The 27,904-nt window shown below is 46.4% G+C and overlaps 1 protein-coding gene across 1 annotated transcript; it reads left to right on the forward strand.

Moving 5' to 3' along the window:
• The first annotated feature begins 7 nt into the window (after positions 1–7).
• On the forward strand, positions 8–27,644 carry DNAJC15 (DnaJ heat shock protein family (Hsp40) member C15). The gene is made up of 6 exons (XM_038762085.1): positions 8–109; positions 5,535–5,586; positions 10,643–10,716; positions 19,490–19,566; positions 21,684–21,754; positions 27,405–27,644. Exons 1-6 carry the CDS (start codon positions 26–28, stop codon positions 27,473–27,475), a joined length of 429 nt encoding a protein of 142 aa, XP_038618013.1. The 5' UTR covers positions 8–25; the 3' UTR covers positions 27,476–27,644.
• The last annotated feature ends 260 nt before the right edge of the window (positions 27,645–27,904 follow it).

Genomic DNA, 27,904 nt, shown 5'->3' on the forward strand with positions numbered 1-27,904 from the left:
GGACCGGAAGCGAAGCCGGCCGGTCATGGCGGCCTCGGAGAGGCTGCGCTACGCGGAATACGCGGCCCCCGCCGCCGGCCGGCCCGACCCCCACAGCGACCGGGGGCTGGTGAGTCCCTCCCCGCATCCCCACATCCCCACACCCTGTGCTAAACGCTCCGGACGGACGGACCGACGGAGGGCCCGCCCAGCCGCGCGCGCCCCCTAGCGGCGGGAGGCCCAGGGCCTCGGTTCGAATAATAATAATAATGTTGGCATTTGTTAAGCGCTCAACAAATACCATCATCATTATTATTATTATTATTCTCTGTGCCTCAGTTACCTCATCTGCAAAATGGGGATGAAGACAGTGCTTTGCACACAGTAAGTGCTTAATACCATTATTATTATTATTATTATTATATTATATAATATCATATTATATTATATATTGTATATTATAATTATACATTATATCATATAGTATATATTATAATAATAAATTATTATATAATAACAATTATATTATTGTGATATTATTATTATATTATTATTATTAAAAGTCTCCCCCTTTTAGACTGTGAGCCCACTGTTGGGTAGGGACTGTCTCTATGTGTTGCCAATTTGTACTTCCCAAGCGCTCAGTACAGTGCTCTGCACATAGTAAGCGCTCAATAAATACGATTGATTGATTGATTGATGTAGAGATGGAATAGAAGGAAGCTCCTGGCAAGTTACTAAGTAAAGTCTGGGGTTAAAGTTTGCCTTTGGCAAGGACACCGGACACAGAGTACAATTGTGAAAGCACTTCACACGGCTCAGGATGATAAATCATCCTGTAAGCCTGGGTGTTTATAAAATACCACTCAATACAAATGATTAGCACAACTCTGAAACCGGAGTATTTGGTTTTATAATAATAATGGTATTTATTAAGCACTTACTACGTTCAAAGCACTGTTCTAAGCGTTGGGGAGGTTACAACAACTTGTATTTCCCAAGCGCTTAGTACAGTGCTCTGCACACAGTAAGCGCTCAATAAATACGATTGATTGATTGATTGATTGACTGACAGTGAGTCCCACATGGGGCAACCTGAACACCTTGTATCCCCCCAGCGCTTAGGACAGTTCTGCAGCACTTGGCACTGTTCTAAGCGCTGGGGGGGGGATACAAAGTGATCAGGTTGTCCCACATGGGGTTCACAGTCTTAATCCCCATTTTACAGATGAGGTGACCGAGGCTCAGAGAAGCCAAGGGACCTGTCGGTGGTCACACAGCAAAGTGGTGGCGCTGGGATTAGAACCCAGGGCCTTTTGACTCCTAGACCTGTGCTTAATCCACTAAGGCCACGCTGTAGTAATAATAATAATAATAATAATTGATGATGATGGTATTTGTTAAGCACTTACTATGCGCCAAGCACTGTTCTAAGCGCTGGGGGAGATACAAGGAGATCAGGTTGTCCCACGTGGGACTCACTGTCTTCATCCCCATTTTGCAGATGAGGTAACTGAGGCACAGAGAATAATGATGGTATTTGTTAAGCACTTACTATGCGCCAAGCACTGTTCTAAGCGCTGGGGGAGATACAAGGAGATCAGGTTGTCCCACGTGGGACTCACTGTCTTCATCCCCATTTTGCAGATGAGCGAACTGAGGCACAGAGAATAACGATGGTATTTGTTAAGCGCTTAACAAATGCCAACGTTATTATTATTATTATTATTCGAACCGAAGTCTTCATCCCCATTTTACAGATGAGGCAGCTGAGGCCCAGAGAAGTGCAGTGACTTGCCCGAAGTCACCCAACTGACAAGCGGTGGAGCCGGGATTTGAACCCGTGACCTCTGACTCCAAAGCCCGGGCTCTTTCCACTGAGCCACGCTGCATCTCACCCTTAAGCCGACATTCAATCAATCAATCAATCGTATTTATTGAGCGCTTACTGTGTGCAGAGCACTGTACTAAGCGCTTGGGAAGTCCAAGTTGGCAACATAGAGAGACAGTCCCTACCCAACAGTGGGCTCACAGTCTAAAAGAATAATAATAATAATGATAATGATGGCATTTATTAAGCACTTACTACGTGCAAAGCACTGTTCTAAGCACTGGAGAGGTTACAAGGTGAGCGGGTTGTCCCATGTGGGGCTCACAGTCTTCATCCCCATTTTACAGATGAGGCAACTGAGGCCCAGAGAAGTGAAGTGACTTGCCCAAAGTCACCCAGTTGACGAGTGGCGGAGGTGGGATTTGAACTCATGACCTCTGACTCCAAAGCCCGTGTTCTTTCCAATGAGCCACGCTGGTTCATTCATTCATTCCGGCAATCAATCAATCAATCGTATTTATTGAGCGCTTACTGTGTGCAGAGCGCTGTACTAAGCGCTTGGGAAGTACAAGTTGGCAACATCTAGAGACAGTCCCTACCCAACAGGCAATAATAATAATGATGGCATTTGTTAAGCGCTTACTCTGTGCCAACCACTGTTCTAAGCGCTGGGGAGGTTACAAGGTGATCAGGTTGTCCCACGGGGGGGGGGGGGGGCTCACACAGTCGTCATCCCCATTTTCCAGATGAAGGAACTGAGGCCCAGAGAAGTGAAGCGACTTGCCCAGAGTCACACGGCTGGCGGTTGGCGGAGCGGGGATTTGAACCCAGCGCTTGGGAAGCTCTTTCAATCGTATTTATTGAGCGCTTACTGGGGGGCAGAGCACTGCGCTGAGCGCTTGGGGAGTCCATTCAGTCGTATTTATTGAGCGCTTACTGGGTGCAGAGCACTGCGCTGAGCACTTGGACAGTACATTCAATCGTATTTATTGAGCGCTTACTGCGCGCAGAGCACTGCACTAAGCGCTTGGGAAGTACATCCAATCGTATTTATTGAGCGCTTACTGGGCGCAGAGCACTGCACTAAGCGCTTGGGAAGTACATCCAATCGTATTTATTGAGCGCTTACTGGGCGCAGAGCACTGCACTAAGCGCTTGGGAAGTCCATGCAATCGTATTTATTGAGCACTTACTGGGCGCAGAGCACTGCACTAAGCGCTTGGGTGGTATATCCAATCGCATTGAGCGCTTACTATGTGGCAGCGCTTGGGAAGCACATTCAATCGTATTTATTGAGCGCTTACCGGGGGGCAGAGCACTGCGCTGAGCGCTTGGGGAGTCCATTCAGTCGTATTTATTGAGCGCTTATGGGGTGCAGAGCACTGTACTGAGCGCTTGGGAAGTACATTCAATCGTATTTATTGAGCGCTTGCACTGGACTAAGCGCCTGGGAAGTTCATTCAATCATATTTACTGAGCGCTTTACTGGGTGCAGAGCACTGCGCTGAGCGCTTGGACAGTACATTCATTCAATCGTATTTATTGAGCGCTTACTGGGTATAGAGCACTGCACTAAGCGCTTGGGAAGTCCATTCAGTTGTATTTATTGAGCGCTTACTGCGCGCAGAGCACTGCTCTAAGCGCTTGGGAAGTCCATGCAATCGTATTTATTGAGCGCTTACTGGGCGCAGAGCACTGCACTAAGCGCTTGGGTGGTACATCCAATCGCATTGAGCGCTTACTATGTGGCAGCGCTTGGGAAGCACATTCAATCATATTTATTGAGTGCTTACCGGGGGGCAGAGCACTGCGCTGAGCGCTTGGGGAGTCCATTCAGTCGTATTTATTGAGCGCTTACTGGGTGCAGAGCACTGCGCTGAGCGCTTGGACAGTACATTCATTCAATCGTATTTATTGAGCGCTTACTGCGCGCAGAGCACTGCACTAAGCGCTTGGGAAGTCCATGCAATCGTATTTATTGAGCGCTTACTGGGCGCAGAGCACTGCACTAAGCGCTTAGGAAGTCCATGCAATCGTATTTATTGAGCGCTTACTGGGCGCAGAGCACTGCACTAAGCGCTTGGGTGGTATATCCAATCGCATTGAGCGCTTACTATGTGGCAGCGCTTGGGAAGCTCATTCAATCGTATTTATTGAGCGCTTACCGGGGGGCAGAGCACTGCGCTGAGCGCTTGGGGAGTCCATTCAGTCGTATTTATTGAGCGCTTATGGGGTGCAGAGCACTGTACTGAGCGCTTGGGAAGTACATTCAGTCGTATTTATTGAGCACTTGCACTGGACTAAGCGCCTGGGAAGTACATTCAGTCATATTTATTGAGCTTTTACTGGGTGCAGAGCACTGCGCTGAGTGCTTGGACAGTACATTCATTCAGTCGTATTTATTGAGCGCTTACTGGGTATAGAGCACTGCACTAAGCGCTTGGGAAGTCCATTCAATCGTATTTATTGAGCGCTTACTGGGCGCAGAGCACTGCACTAAGTGCTTGGGAAGTCCATTCAATCGTATTTATTGAGCGCTTACTGCGCGCAGAGCACTGCACTAAGCGCTTGGGTAGTCCATTCAGTCGTATTTATTGAGCGCTTACTGGGCGCAGAGCACTGCTCTAAGCGCTTGGGAAGTCCATTCAATCGTACTGGGCACTGCACTAAGCGCTTGGGTGGTAGATCCAATCGCATTGAGCGCTTACTATGTGGCAGCGCTTGGGAAGCACATTCAATCGTATTTGAGCGCTTACCGGGGGGCAGAGCACTGCGCTGAGCGCTTGGGGAGTCCATTCAGTCGTATTTATTGAGCGCTTACTGGGGGCAGAGCACTGTACTGAGCGCTTGGGAAGTCCAAGTCGGCAGCATCTAGAGACGGTCCCTACCCAACAGCGGGCTCACCGTCTAGAAGACATCTGTTAGGCACTGGAGTAGATACAAGGTTATCACGTTGGGCACAGTCCCTGTCCCAAATGGGGCTCACAGGCTTAACCCCCATTTTACAGATGCGGTAACTGAGGCACAGAGAAGCACGGTCACACGGCAGACAAGCGCCAGAGCTGGAATTTGAACCCAAATCCTTCTTTCTCCCAGGCCCGTGGTCTATCCACTAGACCACGCTACTCCTCACGGGTCACGGAGAAAGCGAGGAAAGAAGAAGAAATACCCGGTTGTATGGAAGCTTTTCAAAGCTCGATTTGCAGCGTGCAGAATAAATTCAGAATCCCGCTGCCAAGGCAGGTTTTTCCCTCGTCGTCCTGGAAGGGTTGGGGAAAATTATTTAATGCCTCACCGTTCCCCTAATTCTAAGGAATTGTAATGACCCCTGTTAAAAAAACAGAACCTGGCTTTATCAACTTTTAGAACATACGAAATGACACCGAGCTTCCAAATGGAAAATACGGAGGCAGAGAAACGTGTAATTTTCCCTTCTGTACGGTAATCAAATATTCAACCCGTAATCGAGACCGTTCTCCGGATGGATTTTGCAGAAACAGACAATAGAGAGGGCCTGCGGTAGAAAGAAATTCAAATGCAATAAAGTCGAATGAAAATGGGGAGCTTTGAAAATTCGCTGCAGGGTACAGTTGTCTCTCCGTGGAATAACGGGGTGACTGGGTTCTCCGACTCGAAAAACTGGTTCAAAGCTAGAAGGCTGCGCTTGTTGTAAATTAATCTGCTGTTTTAACTGCTGTGTGATGCCTTCCTTTTCCTCCCACAGGCCAGGACGCTGATAGCCGTGGGATTGGGCGTGGCCACCGTTGCATTTGCAGGTAATAATAATAATGATAATAATAATAATAATAATAATAATAATAATAATGATGGCATTTGTTAAGCGCTTACTATGTGCAAAGCACTGTTGTAAGCGCCGGGGGGGGGGATACAGTGTGATCAAGTTGTCCCACGTGGGGCTCGCGGTCTAAATCCCCCTTTTTACAGATGAGGTAACTCAGAGAAGTGAAGTGACTTGCCCAAGGTCACACAGCAGACTTGCGGTGGAGCTGGGATTCGAACCCACGACCTCTGACTCCAAAGCCCGGGCTCTTTCCACTGAGCCACGCTGCTTAAGGACCGGCGAAGGGCTCAAAATGGGCGCGCGTTGGCCATCTGGAGCCACGGTGTCCGGCTAACGTGACTCCGGACGTTAAATGGTTTCTCTAGTCTCCCATCTTTTAGTCGCGGACAAAAAGCAATGGGGAGCTAGTGGAGGTGAAATGGTTCCAAAGGGATATTGGGAACCATTTGGTATTGGTAAACCTCCCCAGCGCTTAGAACAGCGCTTTGCACATAGTAAGCGCTTAATAAATGCCATTATTATTATTATGATTATTACGAAATGCATTCGGGAGTGGCTTATTAAATATAGAAGCTGCTTGTAGGCTTCAACAGACCCAGGCCTCTCCGCCCCACGGCCCTTATGTATATATGTACATGTTTATAATTAAAATTCTATTTATTTTTTACTAAGAATGTGTATATATCTATAATTCTATTTATAATGACGCCACTGATGCCTGTTTAATAATAATAATAATGGCATTTGTTAAGCGCTTACTATGTGCAAAGCACTGTTCTAAGCGCTGGATACTTGTTTTGCTGTCCATCTCCCCCCCGTCTTTCTTGACTGGGAGCCCGTTGTGGGCAGGGATTGTTTCCATTTGTTGCTGAATTGTACTTCAATCAATCGTATTTATTGAGCGCTTACTGTGTGCAGAGCACTGTACTAAGCACTCAATAAATACGACTGAGTGAATAGTATTTATTGAGCCCTTACTGTGGAAGTCCAAGTTGGCAACATATAGAGACAGTCCCTACCCAACAGTGGGCTCGACAGTCTAAAAGGACTTAGCGCTCGGCGCACAGTAAGGGCTCAATAAATACTATTCATTCAGTCGTATTTATTGAGCGCTTACTGTGTGCAGAGCACTGTACTAAGCGCTTGTATTGAAAAGAAAGACCGAAAAAAGCCCTCTGGAAAGCCAGCGTGGCTTTCAGTCTGTAGCGGCAAGTCTGGCGCGATCCGGGCCACTAGACGGAAGCGGGAGAGATGCAGGGAGCAGAGCCAGGAAAACCGGTTGCCCAGGAACGCACGTCGCCGGTACCTCCGTGTTGGAATGATAATCTGAGTTCTGGATTCATTTATTGAGCACCTATTGTGTGCAGAGCACCGTGCTAAGCGCTTGGGAAGTACAAGTGGGCCACATATAGAGACGGTCCCTACCCAACAACGGGCTCACAGTCTAGAAGGGGGAGACGGAGAGCGAAAGAAAACATGGAGACGGATGTCGGAACCGTCCGAATAAACAGAATTATAGCTATATGCACATCATTCATTCATTCAACCGTATTTATTGAGCGCTTACTGTGTGCAGAGCACTGTACTAAGCGCTTGGGAAGTACAAGTCAGCAACGTATAGAGACGGTCCCTACCCGCCAACGGGCTCACAGTCTAGAAGCTTAGAGAAGCAGCGCGGCTCAGTGGAAAGAGCCCGGGCTTTGGAATTAGAAGTCATGGGTTCAAATCCCGGCTCCGCCACTTGTCAGCTGTGTGACTTTGGGCAAGTCACTTCAATTCTCTGGGCCTCAGTTCCCTCATCTGGAAAATGGGGATGGAAGACTGTGAGCCCCCCGTGGGACAGCCTGATCACCTTGCAACCTCCCCAGTGCTTAGAACGGTGCTTTGCATATAGTAAGCGCTTAATAAATGCCATTATTATTATTATTAGAAGGGGGAGACAGACAACAAAACATGTAGACAGGTGTCAAAGTCGTCAGAACAAATAGAATTAAGGCTACATGCACATCATTAACAAAATAAATAGAATAGTAAATATGTACAAGTAAAATGGAGTAATAAATCTGTACAGATATTCATTCAATCGTATTTATTGAGCGCTTACTGTGTGCAGAGCACTGTACTAAGCGCTTGGGAAGTCCGAGTCGGCAACATATAGAGACGGTCCCTACCCAACAGCGGGCTCACAGTCTAGAAGGGGGGAGCCAGAGAACAAGACAAAACATAGTAACACAAGGAAAATAAATAGAATAAATATGAACAAATAAAATAGATATATTTACAAGTGCTGTGCAAGAACAAAACAAAACATAGTAACACAAGAAAATAATTAGAATAAATATGGACAAATAAAATAAATAGATTTACAAGTGCTGTGCGGAGGGGAAGGAGGTAGGGCGAGGAGGAGAGGAGAAAGGGGGCTCAGTCGGGGATCTTATTTGCATCCCCATTTACAGCCTGGTTGACAGCACAATCCTGGTGTGGTGTAGTACCCGGAGCTAATGGCATCTGGGGGATTTGCAATTCCCACGAGCCCGCCGTTTTTTTGGGAAATCCTATGATCCTTTGTACCGTGCGAAGGTCGTCTGAAAACCTAACATCACCACTGACGGTGGGGCCCAAGTGGGCGTTCTCTTCCACGGTGAGGAAGGATTTGAGATCGTTTAACAGAAATGAGGCTCACTTTCCGTGATAATGCGGGGAGACAGGCCTAGAAAATAGCGACCAACTGCGGGCATGGCAGGGAAAACGAGAAAATATCGACCAACTGCGGGCGTGGCAGGGAAAACGAGGATGAGGCAGGGACGAGAACGAATAAGAAAGGGAAAAAAATCAGGATTGTAAGAGCGGGGCGGGAAAGGGTGGGAGGACCGGACCAGGCTGTGGATACCTTCTCCCCTCAAACCTACCCTCACTGGTCCTCCCAACCCCCTCCGGGATGAGGCAAGACCCCGGGCTTGGGTGTCAGAGGACGTGGGTTCTAATCCCGGCTCTGCTGTGTGACCTCGGGCCAGCTGCTTAAACTTCTCTGTGCCTCAGTTACCTCATCCGGAAAGGGGGGTTAGGACTGTGAGCCCCACGGGGGACAACCCGCCCTGTATGTATAACAGTGCGCGGCACAGAGGAAGTCCTTAACAGATACCATCATCATCATTTGGGCAGGAAGGGGAGGAGGAGCAGCTGCCGGGAAATAGGAAACAGCAAGTCGAGGTGGTGGTGGGTTGGTTGCTGTGGCAACTTATCCACGGCAGAATTAAAGGTTCCTGAAAAAATCCCCAAATACTGGATTATATTAGATGGGGGAGTTCAGAACAAAGGGAGCACGGCATACGGGGAAGACCGCGTGGGGTTAGTGAGGGGAAGGCGGGGGTCGGAGTATAGCCGTGCTATACTAGAACGTGGATCTCAGTGGTTGCTCTGTGGATGTGGGGTAAGGGAAAAAAGCACTAGGATTTGACAGTAAATTGAATGAGAGAACTGAAATTCATTCGGTCGTATTTTTTGAGCGCTTACTGTGTGCAGAGCACTGTACTGAGCGCTTGGGAAATGCCCCCAGAAGGCCAGGATAGCACCAAGCTCTGGGGCTCTGTCACAGGCAGGAAGGTGGGGAACTTAGGAGGAAGATTGGCTTCGGGGGGGATGGACGAAGCGCCAGAAGCGTGCATAAAGGGACTGGTCTATACCTCTGACAGAGCTTTTCGGCCTAATAAAGTTCTTATTCTAGAAGTCACCCTACTTAAATCAGCCCGGATTTGCGTTGCAGAGCTCACTGACAACGGGCGCTCTCTGTATTTCCAAAGAATCAATCAATCAATCGTATTTACTGAGCGCTTACTGTGTGCAGAGCACTGTACTAAGCGCTTGGGAAGTCCAAGTTGGCAACAGATAGAGACAGTCCCTACCCAACAGTGGGCTCACAGTCTAAAAGGGGGAGACAGAGAACAAAACCAAACATAGTAATAAAATAAATAGAATAGATATGTACAAGTAAAATAAATAAGTAGAGTAATAAATATGTACAAACATATATACAGGTGCTGTGGGGAAGTGTTTAACAGATACCACAATTATTAATACGATTATTAGTACATCCACACAGACCACCACTCTTCCTACTTCCAAAGCCTTTTTAAAATCACATCCTCAACCCAGAGGTGCTACCCAATTAAGCCTTCATCTTCTCTCCCCCCCTCCCTCTCCCTTCGGTGTCACTTACGCACTTTGAACTTTACCCTTGATTGATTTGAATGTCCGTCTCCCCTTCTAGACTGTAAACTCCTGGTGGACAGGGAACACGTCTACCGACTGTGTTGTAGCGTACTCTCCCGAGGGCTTAGGACAGCGTTCTGCCACTGATTGACTGACCGATTACAAAGAGGTTTCACTTGGCCAACAAGAGGCCACCACCAAGCCTTAGCGGTCCTTCTGCTTCTAAGGGCCTGGGGGGACGGGGGTAGGATCCAACCGACCCAGCCGGAATGCCGGGATTTGGGGAGGGGCTGGAAAGAAGTGCTGTGTTTCTTCCAGTTAGAAGAAGATTAACAGTATTAAGCATTTAAGAACCACCGTCACCCCCGAAAACCATTTGAGTTGCTCCAGTCTCCCACAGCGCCTAGGGGAAAAGTCGCCGATCGTGTTACCGTGGGCCTGGGTTGTTCCCGCTACGTTTCAGAGAGAAAAGCGACCATCCGAAAGGCCGAGGAAAGTGAAATGGTTTAGATCCTGAGCCATTTAAGCAACGGATACCGCAGTAGATGTCGGCAACGGTGGTTTACGCCGCCGGTTACTTGGTAAGGTTAGTAGTTAGCCTGTGCCCCTTCGTGGTATTCAATCCTGCACCCAATTCCGTTTTTGCGAGCTTAGGAACAGCTAGTTGAAGATAACTCAACCTTCAGATTGACTGGGGGAAGCTAAACACTCTTCTGTTTTCCAGCGTGAGTCTGAGGTGGTAGAAACTGTTCTTGAGAATGGTGGCATGTAATCAGAGCCAAATCTTATATTTTCGCTTTTTTTCTTCCCCCCCGCTTTAGGCCGCTACGCCTTCCAAATCTGGAAACCCCTGGAACACGTGATCTCAGAGACTGCAAGGAAAATTCCAACCCCTGTAAGTTCGGAGAGAGCTTTTCGGGATTTAAAAGAAGCTAGGAAATTTGGGGGTTCACTCATCCATTCATTCAGTTGTATTTATGGAGCGCTTACTGTGTGCAGAGCACTGTACTAAGCGCTTGGGGAGTACAAGTTGGCACCATCATCTCCCGTTTCTCTTGCTAGTGGAAGACTGCTTCCAACAGGTGGTCTCTCTCGGTTTTTCCCATTTCCTGATAGGAATCTTAGAACTTTTTACACTCTGGCAGGCCATAATGGCTGCTAAATAGCACCGTGAGCGTGTCACTGATGAAGTCTTGGGTCCCCATCAGTTCTTCCCATGATGGTGCGGAACAGCTTAGTACAGTGCTCAGCACCCAGTAAGCGCTCAATAAATACGATTGAATGAATGAATGAACAGCTCTTCTGAATTCAGTGTGTGAAGAATGAGTTGAAAGCAGCATGAACGCAGCCCAAAGAAATGAGAAGCGGCAGGGCCCAGTGGTTAGACCAGAAGGACCTGGGTTCTGATCCCGGCTCCGGCTCTCGCCTGCTGTGTGACCTTGGGCAAGTCACCTCACTTCTCTGGGCCTCAGTTCCCTCATCTGGAAAATGGGGATTGACCGTGAGCCCCACGAGGGACAACCTGATTACTTGGTATGTACCCCAGCGCTTGGCACGTAGTAAGCGCTTAACAAATGCCATCATTATCAGTAGCATTATCAGCCTTGACCCTGGAAGTCAGCTAGAGAAATGTGGGGACACGGAGGGAAAGCGATGCTCACGTAAGCTGGGAGTTTTAATGCCCCTCTGCCTATTTATTGTTATAGCGCTCAGTACAGCGCTCTGCCCACAGTAAGCACTCAGTAAATACGACTGACTGTCCGCTCCACTGCTCACCTTCCCGTCACCTTGTCGGTGAAATGGGCCGGAGCAGAGTGGTGGGCAGATGAACTGTGCCAGCAGAGCCACTTGTGTTAGAGGATCGGCGATGCAAACACACGTCCTTCCAGGAGGAATCGTAGAATCGCGTTTTGTCCCAGCTGTCTGAAGAGCTGCAGTTTGGCCACCTCTCAGAGAGAAACACCTATAGAGGAATTGACCGTGGGCGACAATGCATCTCTGGGAAACCAGCGTGAGTGAGAAAAATCAATATGGCTGTACGGCAATCAGATGGAAAACTCGTTTTCTCCAGGAAGGAGGGAGGCTGAGGCACACACCGTGACAGGCCCTCCAAGGCGGAGAGGCAAATGAGCAGACAGATGAAACATGTAAAGTATTCAGTGTGGAAAGGAACCCCAGGCCTATACCAGCCTAGCAGTGATTACAGTTTCACTGTTCCCTTCAGGTACGAAGGACACCACCATCTATCTGGAGGGATGTGGTTCAATATCGCATTTTCCATTCCTCACTTTACGTGGCTAAATTGTGCAGTTTGAACCCTCTGTCATAATCGTGAACTGTTGACAAATTGGGGAGAATGATGATTTCCCAGTGGCTCTTTCTCTCTCTCTTTTTTTTTTTTGTTACGGTATTTAGTAAGCACTTACTATGTGCCAGCAACTATACCGAGGGTAGAGACGAGATAATCCGATTGGACGCGGTTCGGGACCCACATGGGGCTCACAGCTTTTATCCCCACTTTAAAGATGAGGTAACTGAGGCACCAGGAAGTTAAGTGACTTACCCAAGATCACACGGCAGACAAGTGCTCACTCTCGGCTTCAAGGCTGTCCATCCCCTGGCCCCCTCCTACCTCCCCTCCCTTCTGTCCTTCTCCAGCCCAGCCCGCACCCTCCGCTTCTCTGCCGCCGCTAACCTCCTCACTGGGCCTCGCTCTCGCCCATCCCGCCGTCGACCCCCGGCACTGTCTGAATGAATGAATAATAATAATAATAATAATGGCATTTATTAAGTGTTTACTATGGGCAAAGCACTGTCCTAAGCGCTGGGGAGGTTACAAGGTGATCAGGTTGTCCCACGGGGGGCTCACACTCTTCATCCCCATTTACACATGAGGTAACTGAAGGCCCAGGGAAGTGAAGTGACTTGCCCACAGCAGCTGACAATTGGCAGAGCCGGGATTTGAACCCACAACCTCTGACTCCAAAGCCCGGGCTCTTTCCACTGAGCCGCGTAATGAGGGGGGTGAATCTTGAAAGGAGCCAGGAGATCTCCTCGTCGGAGATGGCTGGAAAGGTTGGAGAGAGTGGATCATCATCAATCGTATTTATTGAGTGCTTACTGTGGGCAGAGCACTGTACTAAGTGCTTGGGAAGTACAAGTTGGCAACATATAGAGACAGTCCCTACCTAATAGTGGGCTCACAGTCTAAAAGGGGGAGACAGAGAACAAAACCAAACATACTAACAAAATATAATAAATAGAATAGATATGTACAGGTAAAATAAATAAATAAATAGAGGGTGGGAGAGGTCACGATCTAGATCCGTAAAGGAAAGCCTGCTGGCAGTTCACACCTGACGGTTTTCAGTTCACTCAGTGAAGTAGGTTGCGAAAGGAGTTTCCCCAAACTCGTGTGATGCCGTGATCCGGTGCCTTAGAAAGTTATTCGATAAATCCTTATTCCTCCTTCTACAGCTCTGCCAAGCAGTTGCATCTTACCACCACGAGAGAAATTCCATTTGCGTTTGATAATAAGGCTATCAAAATATGATAATAATAATAATGATGATGGCATTTAAGCACTTACTATGTGCCAAGCACTGTTCTAAGCACCGGGGGAGATACAAGTTTATCAGGTCAGCCCACATGGGGCTCACAGCCTTCCCATTTCACAGACGAGGTCACCGAGGCCCAGAGAAGTGAAGACTGTGAGCCCCACGTGGGACAGTCTGATTACAGGTGTAATCTGTAACCATCCGATGATGGTTGATGGCCCTGTTCTTGAGAATCCCAGGTGTGATTACAGAGATTTTAAAGAATTGGCCGTAGCCACTCTACTATTCTTTTGTGTTTTAAAGAAGGCTTACGGCCTTTTCCCTCCGATTTCATTTTGGATTCCTTAACATTTCTTTTGGAGGATTTCAACACCAGCGGGGGACGAGGTCGACCGTTGCCTTCCTTAAATGTAAACAGCAGCCCTCAGTTTGAGAGGTTTCATTTCCTGATTGATTTCTCTGATCTATCAAGGTTTTTTCCTCGAGCTCCACAAAGCGTGCCAAAGTGTGGTATCCCTGGGTGAATCTCCGAATGTATTGAGACTCAAAACAGGAACCCGCTGGCCAGCAAGTTCCCGACGTAGGAAATGCCTTGCCCTCTACCCACCCTGGGGCTGGATGGAGAGGAGGTGTCTGTGTCTCTGATATTCTGATATCTAAAAGAGATGGCATCCTAATGGGAATTTATATTACCTCATCTTTCCCTCTGTGTCCGTCATCAACCCCTATCCCACTGCATCTTTATGGATTCTGAGCCCCCGGAGAGCTCACCCGTGTATTTTTTCTCAGCGGTTAGTACGGTGGTCTGCATTCAGTCAGCAGTTAATATCGCTGCTGATACTACTCGTAAACCCATGAAATTGTCAGTAAAAGTCAATTCAGACCAAAAACGAAGGGCGGTGGTTATCTCACATGACTATATAGGCCATTAGAGGGTGGGATTAGCAGATTTTAGCTATAGCCTACACCATAATCATAATAGTGATGGTATTTATTACCGTGTGCCAAGTACCATCCTAAATGGTGGGGTCGATACCAGGTAATCAGATTAGGTTTAATACCGGTTTACAGCCGGTGGGAGAGAAAACAGATGAATAAACTGTGGCCCAGAGAAATTAAGTGACTTATCCAAGGTCTCACACAGCAGGCAAGTAATAGTTCCAGAATTAGAAGCCCAGGTGTCTTGATTCCCCCCATCAAGTCAGCAGCTCTTTTTGGTTTCCGTTTTAATCTTGGCCTATTTTTGAACCACTGCTCTTATTTAAAAGAGCAGTAGATTAAAGGGCTTCAGTGTGTTGTGAGGAAACATCTTGTACTCTTTAAAAATAGTGATATACGCTCTTAAAATCCGTTGCGTACCACGCCCGTGGATTTTCAGGTTCTTCGCGTCTTCTGCTACTATTACTGAACAAAGCTACGGGACTCTAGGGACATAGCAACAAATTAAAGAATTTCTCCCTTTTCTTATCCTCGTTTCCTCCGTGTAGTTTATGGAAGATGTCAGTTCGCCCTTGAGCAGATCGGCTTTCTAGGGTGCTGTGCCTCTTTCAGGCGCTGATTTGGAATGACTCTTTTCTGAAAAAAAAAAACATTCAGCAGACGGAGTGCTACTTTTCTTCCCCTGAGCCCCGGCGAAGGCGAAAAAGATTCGTCAGAGGTGCCACCCGCTTTTAGTGTAAATGGGATCGTGGAGTTTACTGAGAGTGACGGTTGGTGAAAAATAATCAATCCGTCATTTTGATTCTCTCTGAAAATTGAAAATCCCCCAGCTCCCTCGAGTAAAACATCTAGGAAAAGAGCTGAAAAACATATAGGAAGGACTTATTCTACGTTGCCACTTTGAGCCACACCAACTCAAACTTTGTACCCTGACTGGTTGTCATAGCGGTGTTTCCCATTTAGCACGGTGAGTCCTCTGAGGCGATGTGACACTCTCCCTTGGGCCTGCACGAGACTCCCTCCCCCCTCAAATCAATCAATCAATCGTATTTATTAAGTGCTTACTGTGTGCAGAGCACTGTACTAAGTGCTTGGGAAGTACAAGTCGGCAACATATAGAGACAGTCCCTATGCAACAGTGGACTCAAATCTGCCCCACCGTGTCCCCTTCCTTCAGGAGGCGTCTCCTGATAGATTCCCACTTCCCTGATCCACTCACCCCCAAAGGCCGCCCTGACTTTAGCCCTCTCGTGTGTCCCACTTGCTCATTTTTGGTTTCTTTCATCATTCCTGATTGTATCGGTGTTTTGCATTTCGTTCCCATCGTAGGGTTTCCTCTGGGCGTCTGTCCGACTCCCCCATTGGACCGTAAACTCCGCTAGAGGAAGGATTTTCGTGCCTTCTGCTTTCATCGTACGCTCCCAAATTCCCGTTACAGGTCCCTGCACACGAGGGGAACTCAGTAAGCTCCCCTCTAGACCATAAGCTCATTGTTGGCAGGGATTGTTGTATTGCCTTAAGTACTTAGTACGGTGCTCTGCGCACAGTAATCGATTGATCGATTGACGGATGAGGATGGTGTTACCAGTGGAAGGTACGTGACATTTTCCTCCTTTGCCTTTACTGAACCAGCAGTGGAAACGTGAACATGTTTTATTCAAGAGGCCAGCCTTAAAAATAAACCCTAGCCAGGTGCATTGAAAATTGCCCCTTCCTTTTTATCATCCGAGAGTTTGTGCATCTGAACGTGCTCACGCACGCATAAAGTTTGCACGCAAAATTGCGTGGAAATAATCGTCAGACCCCTTTGTCATATTGCCACCTTGTACTTCCCAAGTGCTTAGTCCAGTGCTGTGCACACAGTAAGCGCTCAATAAATACGATTGAATGAATGAAATCCATCAGATACTCTGGACTGAAAATGAGTCTGAAGAACCCCTCCACACCAAGAACTCTGCTGGCATCGGGGAGCTGAATCCTGGCAAATCATCGCCTACAGCACATTAGCCAGACATGGAATGATAGACTAGGAAGTGGGAAAGCAAATCAAGAAGGCCGGCACGTAATAATAGTAATAATGGCATTTATTAAGCGCTTACTAGGTGCAAAGCACTGTTCTAAATGCTGGGGAGGTTACAAGGTGATCAGGTTGTCCCACGGGGGGCTCACAGTCTTAATCCCCATTTTGCACATGAGGGAACTGAGGCCCAGAGAAGTGAAGTGACTCGCCCAGAGTCACACAGCTGACAATTGGCGGAGCCGGGATTTGAACCCGTGACCTCTCACTCCAAAGCCCGGGCTCTTCCCACTGAGCCACGCTGCTTCTCTAGCAGACGCTGTGGTCATTTTTCTGGCCTCCGGCCCCTCCCACGTCCATTCGGTGCTGAATGCCCGTGAAAGACTCCCTGCCCAGCGGCGACTTTCCGAAACACTCATAACGATGGACAAGTGCGGGTTGCAGAAAGGTTAATTTGCCAGATAGCGAGTTTCGTGAACCTCTAAGTGCGGCCTTACTAAATAAAGAGGGTCTCTTTGAACGGCGATATCCAGTGCAGCAGCGGCGGGGAAGGAGGGGAGAGAAAGAGCCACATCCTTTTTTTCTCTCTCTTTCTCTCACCCGCAAACACACACACACCCCATTTGCCCCATGTACGTTTTGTACGTTGGAGAAAGCATTTTGGTTTCTCAGTTTGTAACTTCTTTTATGTCTGCCTCGCCTGTCAGAATGGAGACTCCCCGTGGCGCGGGGAAAGCGTTCGGACCAGTGGGTGCTCAATTCTGCTGCTCCTGTGGGAGACTTCCCTGAAAACGCGTCTCTGCGATCGAGGGAAACAATGCCTCAGATAATATAGCTTCCCCTCTGCAAATCGGGAGACCGCCGAAGCAGACAGAGAAGCAGCGTGGCTCATTGGAAAATCAATCAATCGTATTTATTGAGCGCTTACTGTGTGCAGAGCACTGTATTAAGCGCTTGCTAAGTACAAGTTGGCAACATATAGAGACGGTCCCTACCCAACAGTGGGCTCACAGTCTAGAAGGGGGAGACGGAGAACAAAACAAAACATATTAACAAAATAAAATAAATAGAATATGTACAAGTAAAATAAATTTATTTATTTATTAAGGAGCGCGGGCTTTGGAGTCAGAGGTCACGGGTTCAAATCCCTGCTCCGCCTATTGTCAGCTGTGTGACTTTGGGCAAGTCACTTCACTTCTCTGGGCCTCAGTTCCCTCATCTGTAAAACGGGGTTGAAGACTGTGAGCCGCCCGTGGGACAACCTGATCACCTTGTAACCTCCCCAGCGCTTGGAACGGTGCTTTGCACATAGTAAGCACTTAATAAAAGCCATCATTATTATTAATAGACAGGCCAGCATTTTGCACTGTAGTCCAGAAAGGAGCGGCCATTTTTGACAGAGACATCAGAAGGATCAGGAGACAAAGGGGCAAAAGCGAAAATGGTTATTGTAATCCAACTGTACAACACTCTAACTTCTGTCTCCCCCTCTAGACCGTGAGCTTATCGTGGGCGGCGAACGTGTCTATTTGTTGCCAGATTGTACTCTCCCAAGCGCTTAGTACAGTTCTCTGCACACAGTCAGCGGTCCGTAAATACAACCCCCCGATCTGAAATTCTGGGAAGTTGAACCCAGGCCAAAGGGAAAGATTCAGATGCTTCGTCAGGAGCAATTACAGGATCAATCAATCAATCGCATTTATTGAGCGCTTACTGTGTGCAGAGCACTGTACTAAGCGCTTGGGAAGTAAGTACAAGTTGGCAACAAATAGAGACAGTCCCTATCCAACAGTGAGCTCACAGTCTAAAACAATAATAATAATGGCATTTATTAAGTGCTTACTACATGCAAAGCACAGTTCTAAGCGCTCGGGACGTTACAAGGTGATCAGGTTGTCCCACGGGGGGCTCACAGTGTTAATCCCCATTTGACCGATGAGGGAACCGAGGCCCAGAGAAGTGAAGTGACTTGCCCAACGTCACCCAGCTGACAATGGGCAGAGCTGGGATTTGAACCCGTGACCTCTGACTCCAAAGCCCGGGCTCTTTTCCACTGAGCCACGCTGCTTCAGATCAAAATAGGGTGAGAAGTTTAGCATTAGAGGAGTGTAGTATACGGGGAGAGGTGGAATAGGAGAGTAGCGAGGTGAAGTATGAGGGGACAAGGGGATTGCCAACTTGTGCTTCCCAAGCACTTAGTACAGTGCTCTGCACACAGTAAGCGCTCAATAAATACGATGGATTGATTGATTGACTGCTGTCTAAAAGACGTCTAGTGCTCTGGTCACTGCTACACGGAGCAGTAATCGCCAGCGCCAAGTAGTTGCCAACAGAGAAAGAAAATGCGGCCCACTTGGCAGTGGGAATTATAGGAAGTCAGCGCCTATTTAGTTCACGGCAGTGTGGTCAAGTGGAAAGAGCACGGGTCTGGGTTCTGATCGCCGCTCGTTCGCTGTGTGACCTTAGTTAAGACACTCAACTTCTCTGTGCCTCATCTGCCCAATGGGGACTCCAAACCTAGTCTCCCTTCTGCTTAGATTGTGAGTCTCATGTGGAACCCGACAGCGCCTCAATAAATACGACTGAATGAATGAAATACCAAAATTATTATTATTACTATTTTTAGAAAACGTGTATTTGCTCAAATGAGGGACATTTTAGAAGTTCCCTCCCTGGGAAAGTCGAAAAGAAGGCATCTTTTTGGTATCCAGTCCTATTTAGAGTTGAGGTGGAGAATAGATACTGGAATAACACTTATTGCTTTTTATTCAGTGCTCTTACGGCAACTTCTGTTCCCTCGTCTGCCCCCGCCTCCAGTCTGCTGCTTTACTATTCCTGCTTTTATTTCTCAAACCTCATGATTCAAAGTGTTTCGGCGCCTCTTCCAGAGGGTCTTATCTCTAGTTGCGTACCCTCTTTTTTTACCCGGGAGGTCTTCTGTGGAAAATTAGCATAATGGTGAGATGAAAATGAAATGAATGTTTTAAGGGGTCACCTTGACCTGGTTTCTTAAATTCGATAAGGGTCTAGTGCTTCATAAGTAGAAGTTGAATCCTCCTCCGGTTCTAGCAGTACAATGGCCGAGCCAAGCTTGGGGGATTGAGGTCATGTCACTTCATGCATGGAACTAATTATTTCTTGTTCTTTTTGTACAGAGCCTTTCATCCTACTATAAAGGAGGGTTTGAACAGAAAATGAGTCGAAGAGAAGCGAGTCTGATTTTAGGCGTAAGGTAGGCGTGCTACGACAAGACTTATTTTTCTCCTGTCAACTCAAAACGACCATCCCGTATTCAATTTTTGTATTTTTAAAAATCCCAATCCCAGAGTCTGTTTTGGGAAATAATTTAAGCAATCGGGTGATTTTCTTCCGTGCCTTAAGGACAAAGACGTCACAGTTGAATTCTTGCACTTCAGAAGAATCAAATAATAAAAACTTCACCTGCGGTGATACTTCGGCTGAATGATTCCCCGGATACGTGGCCGAAACGAAGTGCTTCTAATGTTTTAATGGTTTGGGGTAACTTCATTGCGTCCATATTCAATCAGTTGTATTTATCGAGCGCTTACTGTGTAGGCCACTGAACTAAGCGCTTGAGAGAGTAGAATATAACAATATAAGGAACGTATTCCCTGCCCGGAATGGGTTTACGGTCTAGAAATCTTTCATTGCCTTACTAAAGGCTATAAATTGAGGATTGAAAATCATAGTGCAGGATTACTTTGGGTGGGATTGTTCTTGAAAGCTTTTTCCATTGATATTCTTGTCACCTATCAGTTGACAAGTATCCATTCGATATTTATACTTTGCAAGCTTGCAAGCAGACGAGTTACTCCAGCATAATTTCAGTATGTTTTTATATTTCTTAGTCATTTTTAGGTGTAGCTTAAGGTTACATTTGAAAAATCCAAGGTTCTCCTGCTTTAGCCCATTTTTCATCTATTTAGGCTGTGGAAACCCTCCAGGAAGAAAGCAAATTAGGGACAAGATGCTATGAGTGGTTTTCAGCGTGTACTTCTGGAGCACTTAAAACGGAGCATGCCAGTAAGGAGAAATAGAACAGATCGCCGAAGATTTCCTTTCGGCTGGTTCTTTTCTTCACTCGCCCATCAAGTTGGAAAATGCATTTCGATAGTTATGTTTTCCATAGTTACTGAAACTGAACAATACAGATTGGATATATATATGTATATATGTTTGTACATATTTGTTACTCTATTCATTTATTTATTTATTTATTTTACTTGTACATATCTATTCTATTTATTTTATTTTGTTAGTATGTTTGGTTTTGTTCTCTGTCCCCCCCTTTTAGACTGTGAGCCCACTGTTGGGTAGAGACTGTCTCTATATGTTGCCAATTTGTACTTCCCAAGCGCTTAGTACAGTGCTCTGCACACAGTAAGCGCTCAATAAATACGATTGATGATGGAGAGTGCGCACAGGAGATCTGGCTTTGATATACCATTTTTGGTAAAAAAAAAAAAAAACAAACAAAAAAAAAAAACTCTGTTTTAACTGATGAATGCATAATTTCTTTGGTATTACGTACATACCTAATTTTCCTCAAAGGTGGGGTAGATTTAATCAGATGCCAGCCGTGCGCAAATAATAATAACAATAATAATAATGATGGCATTTATCCAACTTGTACTTCCCAAGTGCTTAGTACAGTGCTGTGCACACAGCGCTCAATAAATACGATTTAATGAATGAATGAATGAATTAGGTGCTTACTATGTGTAAAGCACTGTTCTAAGCGCTGGGGAGGTTACAGGATGATCACGTTGTCCGCTCACAGTTTTAATCCCCATTTTACAGATGAGGTAACTGAGGCACAGAGAAGTTAAGTGACTTTGCCCAAAGTCCCACAGCTGACACTTGGCGGGGCCGGGATTTGAACCCATGACCTCTGACCTCTTCAGTGCTTCTTAAGGATGCATTATAGGAATAAACATAAAAAATATATTGTCCGTAAAGATACATTGTCCAGTATACTATCTGGGAAAGATATATTTTAACACTCTTATCTTGGTACTTCGACATTGGGCTCTTACGCCCTACCATTTGGGTTTTTTTTTTTAAGCATTTCTTTGAATAACGTAGTACAGTGCTCTGCACACAGTAAGCGCTCAATAGATACGACTGAATGAATAACAACGGTACGCAGGTCAGAGCCAAATACGAAATTGATCCCAGGATTTAGTTCGGAAATAGAAAACTGTGATTTTTATGTTTGTCCACAAGATGGTGAAATTCACACTTGATTTTAATGGGCTAAAATCTAGCCAAACCGTTAATTTACAATTTGACCCAATTTATTAAAAGCGCCTTCATTTATTTCTACAGCGCATCTGCTGGCAAGGCCAAGATTAGAACAGCTCACAGGAGAATCATGATTTTGAATCATCCAGATAAAGGTATACCAAATTTTTATTTGCAAAAATTACTTTCGCACCTCCGTGTTAGCTCATTAAATATATGTCAAAATCCTTCAATACCCTATCCCTGTGACTTGTTCTTCTCCTTTATGTTGGGGGATCGCTGACATATGGGAATGAACCTTTATCCTTAAGTGGTGTGGTTTTTTTGTTAGCTTTTTGTTTTTTTTAACTGGAACTTAAGTGCTTACCAGGCGTCGGGTGCCGGGATAGATAAATATAGGCTGGACACAGTTTGATCCCCGATTTACAGATGAGGAAACTGAGGTACAGAGAAGTTAAGCGACCTGCCCAAGGTCATACAGCAGAAGCAGTGTGACTCAGTGGAAAGAGCCCGGGCTTTGGAGTCAGAGGTCATGGGTTCAAATCCCAGCTCTGCCGATTGTCAGCTGTGTGACTTTGGGCAAGTCACTTACATTCATTCATTCATTCATTCATATTTATTGAATGCTTACTGTGTGCAGAGCACTGTACTAAGCACTTGGGAAGTACAAGTTGGCAACATATAGAGATGGTCCCTACCCAGCAGTGGGCTCTGCCTCAGTTTCCTCATCTGTAAAATGGGGATTAAGGCTGTGAGCCCCCCCAGGACAACCTGATCACCTTGTAACCTCCCCAGCGCTTAGAACAGTGCTTTGCACATAGTAAGCACTTAATAAATGCCATCGTTATTATTATTATTATTAAGTGACAGAGCCAGGATTAGAACCCAGGTCCTCTGACTTCCACGCCGAATTTCCGTGACTCACTGAAGGAGTGGATTTTTTTATGGGACTGGGAGAACTTTATGAATAGAGAGAGGGCCAGGGCACTAAGTATCTGGCATTTTCCGCGAGGAAAGGAAACCATAAGAAACAGCATGGCCCAGTGGATAGAGCATGGGTGGCAAGCGGACCTGGGTTCTAATCCTACGCCTGCCACTGCCGCGTGACTTTCGGCAAGTCGCTTCATTTCTCCGTGCCTCGGTTACCTCATCCGCAAAATGGGGGTGAAGATGGGGAGCCCCATATGGGACGTGGACCGTGTCCGACCGGCTCATCTCGTATCAGCCCCAGCGCTACTACAGGGCCCGGCCCATAGTAAGCGCTTAACGGATGCCGTTTCAAAAAATAAATAAGCTGCGGATGAGTCCGTTGAAAAGCACAACGATCGGTGCAGGTCAGATGATGTTTGCTCATGCTGAAAAGCTGACACCTTTCAGGGTGCTTGCCAACTAAAATCACTGGGTACCGTAGGACTGAATTTCTCAATTCTGATCCCGAAGATACCGAAGCCGAGTGCCCGCGGTTTTAATTGGCCAGGTTTTTTTTCAGTACATTTATCTTACAGAAAGCCCATTATTATAACTTTAACTACACTACAGCTGGTTGGGAGCGAAAGCCCATATGTTCATTGCTGCTCTACTTTAAAATAACAGATGGGCTAGAGTTGCACTGTATTTTCGAAGTCAAAAAGGGAGACGCACAGGAGTATTTTTAAGTCTTCCTTTAGGTCTTCTCAGTTTGGGGGTTATTTAAGAAAATAAAAATTAACTTTTGGATTCTTTCCCATGCACACCAAAATAGAGAATTCTTTATTCAATCTCCTTTCCGCTTTCCGTAGCATCTTCCAATATTTCTTCCCTTGACGGAAAGAGTCGCTTTTTTAAAAAATGCTTGCTATTTGCCGGCCAGTGTACTAAGGACTGCGGAAGAGACCAGCTAATCGGGGTGGACACAGTCCATATCCCACGTGGGGTTCGCGGTCTTAATCCCCAGTTTACAGATGAGGTCGCCGAGACGCAGAGAGACGTTAAGTGAATCTCCCAAGGTCCCACAGCGGACAACTGGCAGAGCTGGCGTTAGAATTCAGAACTTTCTATGTCTACTGCTTCCCTCCTAGGTCCCTTCTGGGCCCATATTTCTATACAGCAGTAGCCGATATACCTGTCCTTCATCCTAGTTAGATAAAGAATTGATTTTGGCCCTTTCTCTTTCCCCTATGTTGGATATTCTCTTTCTGCCATCTTCTCCCCACCAATTGTGCCCCTATCCTTTTCTTCGTCCCTTTTTTTGGGATAATATCTAGTCCATTGCCTCGTTTGTTAGATAGAATCCCATGCCCGTCCATCCCCTCTTTCGTCAGTGCAATCACTAAATATCAGGTCAGGTCTCTCTGATTGGTTTTCTTCATCTTTTTGGATTTCCATTTCTGTCGTGTATGTGTGTCTTTGTGGGAGTGGGTGTCTGGATTTATCAACTATATGTCTTTGCCATGTAATATACATGTGGAAGCATGTTTCTGTGGGGGTGGGGGGTTGAGAGAGACCTAAGATGTAAGATCTTAGAGCACGGATACTGCCTGATGCGGTTATTTTCGGATCTGAGCCCTTCATCATCTTCTGACTGCTGTCTTAAGTAGTGAGCGGGCAGGGCTTCCCATCGGAAGGGGGTCTGAGATGGGCACAGCCTACTTCCAGGGCAGCCGATCCAAAATGAGCCACTTAGTTCAGAGGAGGAAAGGAAAGTGGTGCCTGCTATTACAGTCTCCCAGTTGACTACCTTCTGCTCTGGGCTATTTGTCGCCCCAGCCCACTCCGCCACTTCTTTGACAGGAAGGTGAAAAAACGGAGTTAAACAAGAGGCAAAATTTTCCATATGTATCCAGTGGGTTGGCTCAGGGCTACTTATTAAGACTCAGGGGGGCTGGCGGATTCCTAATGGGGACGCCCGTTTTCTTGAAGCGACTGCAAGAGGACACAGCGGCAGCACAACCTCTATAACAGGGTCTAAACCTTGGGCTTTTTGGAACCAACCCAGTGGGGCTGCTAAGCCAGTGCAGAGGAGCAGGAAGCGTTTACCGAAGGCGCATCTCCTCCAGAAGGCCATCACTGATTAAGCCCGCCTTTCCTCTTCTCCCACTCCCTTAATAATAATGACATTTCTTAAGTGCTTAATATGTGCAAAGCACTGTTCTAAGCACTGGGGAGGTTACAAGGTGATCAGGTTGCCCACAAGGGGCTCACAGTCTTAATCCCCATTTTACAGATGAGGTAATTGAGGCCCAGAGAAGTGACTCGCCCGAAGCCCCACAGCTGACAATTGGCGGAGCCGGAATTTGAACCCATGACCTCTGACTCCAAAGCCCGGGCTTTTTTCACCAAGCCATGCTGCTTCATGACTCATCTTCCACTGCTCCTTGCCTAACCATTGGTGTTTGCCAGGCTGCTCTTTGTCCCCCGTTCTTCTCCCTCTCCATTGATTCTCCTGAGGAGCTCATCTACTCACGTGGCTTCAGATATCACAGCTCATGTGGGCAATTCCCGAGAGAGTCCCCAACCTCTCTCCTGCATATTCTCTTAATAATAATAATTATGATATTCGTTAAGCGCTTACTTTGTGCCAGGCACTTTACTAAGCACTGGGGTGGATACAACCAATTCGAGGTGGGTACAGTCCCTATTCCCCCGTGGGGCTCACATCTCCATCCACAGTATCTGCCCATAATGCCAGCCCTGGAAGTCTGCAACCTTGGCGTCTTCCATGATCCCTCACTGTCTTTCAGCTGTCTCTTTCTAACAAGTGCTAAATCTCACCACCCCGGTTCACTGTAGCGAAGAAAGACCATCAATTTCCTTTGGTCTCCACCTTCAGCTGCCACCCTACTCTGCCATCTGGATCGTCTTTCTGAACATCACCCATCCAACATCGCTCCCTTCCTCAGCTGCCTTCGACGGTTACCCATCTCCCTCTGAATCCTCATGTATCGGGCTCCTGGCTCTTCCCAGTTGATGGTCTTCAGTCCTCTCACTCCTTGATTTGTGAAGCTTTTAGAGTGTGAGCCCACTGTTGGGTAGGGACTGTCTCTATATGTTGCCAACTTGTACTTCCCAAGTGCTTAGTACAGTGCTCTGCACACAGTAAGCGCTCAATAAATACAATTGATTGATTGAAGCTGAGTGGATGGTGAAAAAGGGAACGAAAACGCGTATAGATAGATCCTGTAGATTTATATGTACTTAATTTCTACGGGAATATGCAAGTGTTTCTACCTGGGTAGAAAGGGAATGTCTCCTGGAGGAGGTGGGCTTTCAGGAAAGCACTAAGGACGGGGGGCTCTGTGGTCTGGTGGATCTGAAGGTGGAAGAGAGAGATCCAAACAGGAGAAGAACCGGGCATGCCCATCGCAGGACGTGCACAAGGAGTCCTGTATAACGAAACCATCGGGGAAGAGGTCGAGCTCTGTAAAACATACCAGCATTAAAACTCAGTAGTGCCATAATGGAAGAAAGCTAAAAGAAGAGTGCCGTAGTGGGAGATTTAATCTATAATCAAGTTCGGGACCTCTGAGTACTTTGAGGAACAGCGAAATAGCGCTGCTTCTCGTAACACTCTATATTCATGGAATCGATCGCGAGCCGCCCCAACCGCGGGGCTGGGCTCTGCTAAGCATCCTCCCTCTCCCGCTGAGAGGATGTTAGAGGGTCAAAAGGTTTGAAAACTACTCTGTGGCTGCAAACAGACATTATCGTCCGTCTTTCCAAGATTTCCCGTCCATCTTTCCAAGATTTCCCCTCCTTCTGACCAGCGTGCAACCACGGAACTCCGAATTTGTGGTAACGGGTTTACGTTGGCACCTTTCCCTTATATTTGGCCAAAGGGAGAACCCACTCCCAGACTCCCACCCTACGCTTGTTTACATGTCCTCCTTGATACCCGTCTCTCAATTTTTCATTAATAACATCCGTTATGGATAGATGTTAAAAATTAGAAGGCAGACCATGTTTAAAAAGCTTTTACGTGACAGTTCGAGGCTGGTGTGTTTTTGTACCTGAGTTTGGAGTTGGATTCAACTCTAGGTCATTAATGATCATTCTGCACCAGAAAATTTACCTAAAGTTTCCTCCGATCGGTGCTCCAAAAAGAGATCGTCACAAGACCCGAACTCGCAAAGAAAACGGACCCTCATCTAAACCCTGCAAGATGTGCTCATTTCGGGGGAAAAGCAACCTTTTTCGTTCAGACTTCTATTTCTGTGACTTCTTCGACTTGAAAAATCAACTCCAAATGCTAAATGCTGTTGACTGCTTTTGCTGATGGATCTGAGAAGTATCTCAGCCACTCCACCCCAACCACACACAAACCTCCAAATACGAGATTGTAAACTCTTTGAGGGCGGGGACTAGATCTTTTAATTCTACTATATAGTCCCAAGTACCTAAAACAGTACTATGCACACAGACACTCAATAAATGCTACTGTTGTTAGACAATGACACTGCAGGCTATCTCATTTTGTTGAATTTTTAGGAAAAGCGATGCTCTAAATTCTCTGTTTTAAAGCAAATTTAGGTCATTTTCTGGTAGTTGGTAGGTGTGGATATTGTCTGATCGGGCCAGTTCACAGATTCTTTTTGTAGTACTTCTCGGTGTGTAAAATATTTGTTTGCTGGAGATCTGTAGCGTTTCTCACTCCGTAAGCTTAGCTTATCCTGCTTTCAGAGCTTCTCGGTTTTTATGAAATGATTCGAGACCGCATTTGATGACTGCATTAGAAAATGTCACCAGGAATTATAATTTAAGTTGGTTTTCTCAAAAAAAAAAATCTGTCCTTTAAAATAGGGTTTAATTCACCTGCTTTTGTCTTCTCAGGTGGTTCTCCGTATTTAGCAACCAAAATAAACGAAGCAAAGGACTTACTGGAATCAGGCACCAAGCAGTGATGCCCGCAGAATACCATGACTGCGATGGCGTAAAGTGGATTTTTTTAATTTATTCACTCCTTTCTCTAAGATGCAGATGACTATGTGACTTGGGTTCCATAAAACTGCTGTTTCTTCTCTGTTAACAACACTGGATTAAATAATTCTGCCACTCAAGATTTTAAGACAATAATTTTCATTGTGGAATCCTTTCACAAGTTTTTTTTTTTTAACCTCTTTAAAATACTGGAGCAGGGATGTTTTTCCTTGCTTTCCTTTTCTTTCAGAAATCTTAAGAGAATTTGTTTTCCCTCTTTTTCAACATCCTGGCTTCCTGGCATGTGCGCATTCAATTAGTTTCACTTGGTGAAACTGCAGGCAATAAATGGTTTTGTCATTGGGAAATCCTGTTAAATAGGCAGGGGGGAAAGGTTCTGAATTTTATGGTGT

This window comes from Tachyglossus aculeatus, chromosome 20 (genome assembly GCF_015852505.1).
Source record: "Tachyglossus aculeatus isolate mTacAcu1 chromosome 20, mTacAcu1.pri, whole genome shotgun sequence".
NCBI classification, from domain to species: domain Eukaryota; kingdom Metazoa; phylum Chordata; class Mammalia; order Monotremata; family Tachyglossidae; genus Tachyglossus; species Tachyglossus aculeatus.